The 8956-nt window shown below is 36.7% G+C and overlaps 1 protein-coding gene across 1 annotated transcript in view; it reads right to left on the bottom strand.

Annotated features, from left to right (window-relative positions):
• Positions 1–335: 335 nt before the first annotated feature.
• c4h18orf63 (chromosome 4 C18orf63 homolog) overlaps positions 336–8956 on the bottom strand; it is a 55410-nt gene continuing 46789 nt past the window's right edge. The window contains exons 11-15 of the mRNA XM_078397828.1: positions 7988–8165; positions 6627–7454; positions 5375–5503; positions 3406–3495; positions 336–814 (exon numbers count right to left, since the gene is read on the bottom strand). Coding sequence (XP_078253954.1) covers positions 641–814; positions 3406–3495; positions 5375–5503; positions 6627–7454; positions 7988–8165 — 1399 coding nt within the window. The 3' untranslated portion in view covers positions 336–640. The remainder of the gene's footprint in view (positions 815–3405; positions 3496–5374; positions 5504–6626; positions 7455–7987; positions 8166–8956) is intronic.

The following is an 8956-nucleotide window of genomic DNA, read 5'->3' as shown; positions in this document are numbered from 1 at the left end:
CGGATCCAATTACAACTTTCAAAAGACATTTGGACAGATATATGGATAGCAAGGGTTTAGAGGGCTTTGGGCCAAATGCAGGTAAATGAGACGAGTGCAGAATGCCAACTTAGTCGGAATGGACATGCTGGGCCAAATTGCCTGTTTCCATGCTATCTAGCTCTTTCAGATTATGAAAATAGTCTGAAAATGAAAAACATTTAATTTAAAATCTTTAATTTAAACTGATTTGGAGAAGCAAATCAAATTACATTAATGACAATTTCTATGTTTATCACTATCAATCGCAATGAGTTTGATACCTACTGAAAAATACATTAAACATGAGAATTTTCAATAGCTTGGCACCATTCATATTAACAAAATTTAACAACAGAAAGATTAGAGAATGATTACCAATAAATTGCACAATAGTTATTATAACTAGGTACAGTGTCATTGAATAGCTTTGCATCACCATTACTGCCAAATAATTTAATTTATATATATATATATATGAAATAAATTAATTTATTAATTACTCTTGTCAAATTCCAAATAGATTAGATGGCAACAGGATATAAGTAAAAAAACAATAATAGTAATCAGGACATGTCGCGTATGCTAAATATAGGAATTGAACAAAACATAATAACTTACACTATTGCACTTTGTGCAGAGCATCAACTGAACAAATATTCCCAAATTCATTCTGTGGACCTTTGATAAATTCCATGATTTTGGAAACCAGCTGCTCTTTCTTGTCCCTTGTTCTCACACAAACACCACGACATTTCAGCCAAGAGTGGAGAGTGACAGTATTTAGTTTAGATAGCTGTACAGAAAAATAAACACAGATGATTAAAATTATTTATTTTTTGAATTATATCTATGTGTTCAATCACACTGGGTAATGAAATATAAAAAAAGAAAAAAAAAACTTTAAAAACTTGCAAGAGCCTTTTGTAACCATTATCTCACACAGTGCACTAACACTTTACAATAATTTGTTTTAAACAGCCATTGTTGATTTATCAAAAGAAAAATCACTTGTTACTCCTATTGTATGCAATAGAAACTGATTTTACTAGCTTTATTCATGCACTTCTTTACTTACCATTATATTCTTTCCAATCAGAATTGGGTCAAAAGAACCATATTTTCTTTTGATATTCTTGAACTTTTTACATTGTTATTATAACTTTTCATACACTTTTGTGTATTTCTTGCTATTTTACTGTCATGATATATCTTCTCCATCTTTATCAATTTTTGATCATTGTTACTGCTACTTCAACTTGTCCCAATCTCAAAACTTGCTCTTGATGGCATAGTGAACCTATTCTATTAGTCTAATGCCATTCTTAATCTCTTTAGCTATGAATTGACCATTATTTCATGGAGATTTTTATTTAATCTATATATTACTAAAACTCTCATCTTGTTTGTCCCGTTAGTGCATTTCCCGTTTGTGCGTTTCTTCTACGTTTCTTGTGCGCGCTCCGTTTGTTTATGTGTGTGATTTTCACCCATTTAGCGTGACAATTTGTGGACCACCTTGCTCACCATTGTCCTGGGGACACTTTCATCCAAGTTTCATTCAAATTGCTCTTATATATTTAAAGTTAGAGAGATTTTAAAGTTTAAAAATTATCATTAAACCGATTGCTTGCCATGTTCAGTGTGTGACGTCACAATGGGACCCGCCCGAGTGACGGCCAATGAGGGAGGGGCGGGGGGCCCCGCGATCACCGCCGGTGGCAGCACCCGCCAGAGTGATGAGAATTTAGATATTAAAAAAGGTTTAGCTTAAAGAATTGATATGATACGTAAGATGGCCGCTGGATCTGCGCGTGCACAGAACAAACGGGCGCACGCCTGCGCAGTTAAGGCCCATTGATCTGATACTTACATAAGATGGCCGCCGGATCCGCGCTTGCGCAGAACCCAACGTGTCCACGCCTGCGCAGTTGGGGCCCGTTGATGTTGAGGGGGGATGGGGTGGGTGAGGCGGGGGGGAGGGGAAGGGGGGAGGGACAGGAGTGGGGGTTGGGGGAGGGGGGAAGTGGGAGTGGGGGAAAGGGGTGGGGAGGGCAGGGAGTGGAGGTGGTGGGGAGGGGGAGTGTGGAAAGGGAGGGTGCTAGACCAATGCAGGAGGTTTTGGGGAGTTTTAAGGGGGTTAAGGGGGATGGAGTGGGTGAGTGGAGGGTGCTAGACTAATGTAAGAGAGGTTTTGGGGAGTTTTAAGGGGGATGGAGGGGGTGAGTGGGGATAAGGGGGGTTGAGGTGGGATGGAGTGGGTAAGTGGGGGGGGAGTGAGGGAGTGGAGGGTGCTAGACTGATGCAGGAGAGGCTTTGGGTCCACAGCTCGCTCTGGCTGCAGCGCTGGCAGCACGGGGCCGAGGTGAGTGGCTCCCTCTCCCCTTCCTTGTCCCCCCTCGCCCGCCAACGGCCCCGGGGGACATTCCCCGCTCGGCAATGGGCTTCGTCAGTTGGAGAGAGTTGCCTCTCCAGGATTGTCAGTTGGGGGAGGGTTGCCCAGCAGAGGCCCGCAGGAGAGATTTGGACCCAAGCTTCTTGAGAATTTTGAAATTTCTTTAAATATATCTTTTTTTAAATCTTAGGCATACCTTTTAACCTTGTATCCCAATCTATCAGAGTGAATGTATTCCACAGATTAAATTTCTCTCTAATTGTGTTGTTAGAAGGTCTGTAAAATATTCCAGACTCTTGCTTATCTTTTATTTCCATACTGTTTTGATTCCCGAGGTAAAAATTGAATCCTTGAATGCTAGAAAATATGAATACCACCAATTGCAGAATGTTGCAATATGCTAAAGATATGATTCAAGAATGTAATGCACTAATGAGAATCAAAGAACCTACTGTTTCAAACCAAATAACAACAATATTGCTATATGAGTTTGCGGTTATCCTTCTAGATTTTTCTGATCTACCAAATGGGGAAGAGATTGACTGCAAATCTTCCGGGTGGGGCAAATGCATTCAACATCTCCTGTCAACCTGAGTCAAAAATTGTCATAGGTAACAGGTTGGTTGAGGAAGCAGATTTGTTCCCTGCTACTTTTATTCACAAAAAAACAACAAATCTTGCCCATCAACATAAGATTATTTGTAAAAACAAGCTGCTTTAAATGAGATGCAGTAGGCATCTTTAAAGGATAAGTTAACATTTTGACTCAGAACATGATCACTGTACCATTGAAATCAGCTTTTACCTTTATGGTTGACCAGATTCACAATTATACCTTGCACACAAAAGGTATCAACTTGGATTAGAAAGTTCAGTGCTATTTAATTATTGTCACTGTATAATCGGCTTTATACACAAATATCTTCTGATCCATAAACATAATATTTGATTAAAAAATTTCAATGGAAAGATGCAAAGTATTTCTAAGAAACCTGATTATTTTTTGCATGCTTTTCCACATCAACATCCTGGATAACTGGTTTGGCCTTGGGTTTCTTTGGTTTTGAATCTGTAGCTTTCTCCTGTTTTGAGAAATCACAAAATGAAATTCAGATTTGTTTTTAAAATCCAGGGCATAATTGTGCCTAGGTAGTTGCTCAATAAAAATTCAAACATTACCAGAGCTAATAAAATGTTACTGTGATAAGATGGCAAACTTCATTTCTTGCATTGTTACATACAAATTAAAGCTGTAGAGCAAGCCAAGCAAAGTTAGAGGTGAGAGTGTAATTAAACCAGGTGAAGTTCTTGACTTCATTGAGTACACCCTGTTATTTTATATTGTTCTTTTCCTTATTATCCATTTGTCCACTTGAGTGCATTTGTTCATGAGAAGTGTGTAAATGGGATGAACCGTTTGCCACGATGACATTCAGCTTCTGATTAATTCGAGTTACATGGCCGCACAAGGCCTTGCCATTGAGGCAGGCTGAGGTAACTTGCCACCAATCGCAAAATCCAGGCTAATACATTTTAAACAATCTCATCTGGTTGACCGACTACTGTTGCAGCTTGTTTGATTTGTTCAGCAGCATCACAGCATATACTCAGACAATACCCAAATTATGTATTACACATAAATTCTGCAAGATAGTGAAAAGAAAAAGACTGTAAAAGGAAAACAAGATATTAGTACAACACACAATTTAAAAAAACAATTCCATAGTTGTGCAAGAGATAATTTATAGTATTCTGTTGTTAATGTAGGACTCGGGTTCTACTTGCACAGGTCGGTTCAAGAACCTGATGGTTGTAGGAAAGTATCGAGTCCATGATTCTCTACAGCCTCTTGCATTTCTGTGTGCTACAATTGTCTTACCAGGCAACTCGTCAGGATACTTTTTTACAGTGCTTCTGTAGACGTTTGCTAGTATTTAGTGACATGCCAACCCTCTTCTAATTTCTAAGAAATGTTGTTGTCATTCAGTGTTTTTGACAGAGATTTTAACTCCTCCTGTGGAAAATCATGCACAATGTTTTTACACAACATTCCTTCTTCTGCCTTGGATAACTGAACACTATTAATGTAGCCAAATCTGCTTTGTATCTTTGAACAGGATGAACACAGGACAATAGGAGCCAGGATAGGCTATTAAACCCTCAATTCAATATGGCTGATCTATGCTGGTCTCATATACTCGATTTTTCAAATATTTGTTTCTCTACTATAGATATGTCTAAAAATCTTGCATCGAGGGCAGATAATTCAAATTTCTAACTCTAATGCTCTGAAATTTGATGCACTTCCGTTTTAATTGACTGTTCCCTTATTTTTTAGCTATGTTCCTTTGTTCCTAACTCTCCCACTAGTGCAAACATCTCCACATCTCCCCTGTCAAGCCTGTCAGAATCTTGTATGTTGAAAAAGGTCACCCTTCATTCTTTTAACTCTTGAGTACAAACCCATACTATCTCGTCTTCCTTGATAGACAAGTATCTCATCCAGGAATTGGTCTTTAGTCCTTTGGAATGTCTCCAAATGCTTCAATATTCTTAAGGCAAGGGAACCAAAACTATGTGCAGTATTCCAGGTGTGACCTTACCGACACCCTCTACAACTGTAATAAATTCTCCCTGTTCTTAAACAGCAACATTTTGCAATAAAAGCCAATGTGCCATTTGACTTCTTAACTACTTGTGAACTTGCCAACATTTTGTGATTTATGCCAGCAGAACATGTATATCCCCCTGAACAGCATTCTTTACAATCTCTCTTCATTAACAATAATTTACCATATATATGAAATGTGGGTTCATATTCCCAATGTTTAGTAAGCCAGCTAATTTCTACAATGGAGTGTACAAACTACACTAGTTTTGTGCCCCAAAAATCTGGATTGGAAAAGCTACACAGTATTTAAAAACAAAATGCAAACAACTATTTCAAAGATGAGGGCTCACTTCATATTTCCTTTTTTCTGTTCCTTTATCTGATAAAATCCTTCCTGACAAAGATTTTGAACTGAGATCTTGAAAATGTGTTTGCTTTTCTTGGTTAAATTGCTTCCTTATATCAAACATATCTAGTACCTGGAAGGTAAAATATAAAGAAGTAATAATACATTGTCAGAAAATCATACTTTTTAGTTTTGGAATAGATATATATTAGACAAATGTTGCTCAAAATGCACTGTCTAAGTCCAACCAAAGGCCTTGCACTCATGACACAAATGAGATTTATGTGTGAAAAGCTTTCCCTGCGAATAACGGTTAATTTTATGGATAAGAATAAACATTCAGAATTACACTTTACTGGTTATGTTATGAATTTTACTTGTAAATTTAAAACTGTAGTAAGACAGCAGCTGAATCCATATTCCCAAACTCTTTTCTGGTTGTTTCATTTTATGTGTTGTATTTTGCTGTTGATGGTTTAAGTTGTTCCAGATTAAGTGATTCATTTTTCATATAAGATGTAACATACATTATAACTCTGAGACTCTAATGCTAAAATGGAACAATAGTTAAATGGCCTACATTTAAGCCTGGGAAATTTATTTGTTGTAATATTTGCATGAGATAACTCAAGAGTTTAAAAACAAAATGCTGGAAGAACTCAGTGGGGCACATGGCATCTGTGGAGGGCAATAGACAGACAATGTTTTGGGTCAGGATCCTTCTTCAGTCTTATCCACTTCCTTCCACAGATGCTGCCTGAGCCACTTAAGTTCCTCCGGCAGTTTGTTTTTTTGCTCAAGATTCCAGGTCCTACTGTCTCTTGTCTCCATTACACGGAATGTAATTCATTTGCTAATTAGAAGATGCCCGATAGTTTAAGATGATGTTCAGAACCAGCAAACACTTTAAGATTTTTTTTTCTCACGTAATATACATTTTTTATGTGCTAAAATACACTAAGGAGAATTAAAGTATTGAAGATTTTCAACCATTTATATCAAGGACTATAAATAACAAATCACTAATAATTAAAATGTGATTTTTAAACTGTATTGGTATTTTCATAATGGTTAGATCAGCAGCTGCTTTTAAGTGTTTGCTTTCCAAAGTTGTCTGAAAAATCAAATTATATCAGGAATTCCAATGGGCAAGGGATAACATCATTAAAGTATTTATTTTTATAACATAAATCAGCAAGTAAATTCAAAGCCAGCAGTAGAAAACTCAAATAATTAGATATGTAGATTTATCTCACTTGTTTATGTTGATGTTCCATTGGGTTATCAATCCATTTTGTACACATTCCATCAAAGGTTGTAAGACCAATTGCATTTTTGTCTCCAAATTGTGTATTTCTCATGCTTTTCTCCTGAAAATGTCCAAGTTCTGTGGCTCCAGGCTTTAGTATTCTTACATTTGACTTAAGCAGAGTATCCTTGCACATATTTTTCACTGTATCTGAATATGAATTCTGAATGTGATTGGTATTTGGTTTCCCCTCACTTGTATACATACTTGACTTTTGCTTTTGTACTTCCTCAAATAAGTCCTCTTCTTCATTTCTGTATTCTTGCTCTTGGACATTCTTTGGAATTTTTACCTTTATGTTAGCATTTGATGAACTTAAAGTTAAAAGTTTCCTTGAACTTTCATTTTGCTTAGTTTTATTTTCATTGATTCGTGAAGTTATGAACTCTTTATCTTGCTTTAGGAGTTTGCGTTTAAATATGGGTATAAACCGATAAGCACGGTTAATTGAACCAGATTGCATTTCCATTTGATGGATGGTGCTCAACCTAGCAGCCTGGATTGGTTGTCTTTGTGGATTCTGGAAAACTAATCCAGGTTTTTCCATTGATCTGAATATACTACCATGGAGTCTAGCAGCATCTATGGGCTCTCCTTCCAAACTTGCTGTAGAGTCTATTTTCTGTTTGTTGTCTAAGATTGTGCTCTTCTGATTTCCATCAATTGAGTAATTAGAAGTAGTTTTATTAGTAGCAATTTTAACAGCTGGAACCTGTGTTAAGGCAGTACTGAAGACAGGCTTAGTTGTCAGATTTGGAGGCCTTGACTGAACGGTCTGATATATTAAAACAAAGAGAAAAATGTGATCACCTTAGCTCGCAGGTCGACACAATATAAATGTTATAATGTATTGAGATAATTCAGCAGAAGGAAAGCCAAAGAAGGAAAAGTTGGAGAAAAAACAAACCACAGTTGCATTGGTCTCACCCAGTGAGTATCTTGTGATCCTTGTAATTTAACAAAACTTTTAAAGCCTATTAATGTTATCAGTAGGAAATATACCTTTAGCAAAAAAATTAATGTGCTGAATTGTTCATTAAAAAAAGTACATACGATACTTGAGTAATTTCAGATATAAAATGTATATATTTGGAGTGAAGTGCTATGAGATTTTGACTACACTGTGACCATTGCTAATCAGTAGCACAATATAATGGAGTGAATGGACCAGACATTCAACTCTTTCCCTCAGAAGAAACATTCAATAATTAAGTCCATGCATAAAGATTTTTTGTCCTGGGTGTAAATACCAAGCAATGATATTACAAGGTGTCTCCTGTTGTTGAAAATTCACATTTCAAGTTTTACCTGAGAAACATTCAGCTCATTGGTAGTATAGTAAGGTTTGTTGGTTATTTTTATTGGCGATCCACAGAGACTAGGGAAGGTTTTCTTAAAGTCGGAAAAGAAAGATGTTAGAACCGATTCCAAATCCACCCTTGGGAAGAACTGAACAGGTTCACTTCTAATACAACAAGTAGGGTAGCTGATTTTTTATATTAAGGTTGTAACTGTACTCTGACAATATTTTGGAGATATTAACAAATCTGATAAAGGCGGAGCTCCTTTACTACTATCTTAAAAATTGATTTGGAATCCATTGGGTACAATACTCTCATTTCGTATACCACTAATCAGTCTCTAAATTAACCTACCTGTTCAGAACAAACAGCTTTCCACTTATTAATAGAACAGAATGTCACCCTAATTACAAGGATGCATTCAAGATCACTCCATGACAAGAAGAAAATATTCATACCTACTGCATCACCAGAGTACTAAAATCTCAAAAATATTGGTCAACAGACCAATAACAATAATCTGAAAATCTACCTAAACCAACAACACTGACACTGAACAGAAACAAATACTATATATATATATATATATATATATATATCTTTTCAATGGGCTAAGACAGGTGGAATTTGTCATATGCGTTCAGGAACGTCTTCTTAAGAACTATGTAAAAGGCTATTACAAGGGAGAGGGCAAAGCTTGACCATCCTTAGGAAATTGGGAAGGACAAATGAATGAAGTGTCAGTGGGCTAGCTTTTTGGGACCAACAACCACATCTGTTAGCTTTAAAATAGTTATGGATCAGGGCAGGAACAGCCCACAAGTTAAAGTTCTGATTTGGGGCAAGGCCAACTGCAATAGTTGATTGGAATAGGTTGTTTGCAGATGAAGGAAATGCCCGAAAGTGGGGAGCTTTTAAAAGAGTGCTGATGAGAGTTCAAGGCACATATTTCTTATTGGATTGAAGGGTAAGGTAA

The sequence above is a fragment of the Rhinoraja longicauda genome, chromosome 4, assembly GCF_053455715.1.
Source record: "Rhinoraja longicauda isolate Sanriku21f chromosome 4, sRhiLon1.1, whole genome shotgun sequence".
In the NCBI taxonomy this organism is placed as follows: Eukaryota; Metazoa; Chordata; class Chondrichthyes; order Rajiformes; family Arhynchobatidae; genus Rhinoraja; species Rhinoraja longicauda.
The sequence above is the reverse complement of the archived record's forward strand: the minus strand, read 5'-3'. Positions and strand labels throughout refer to the sequence as shown.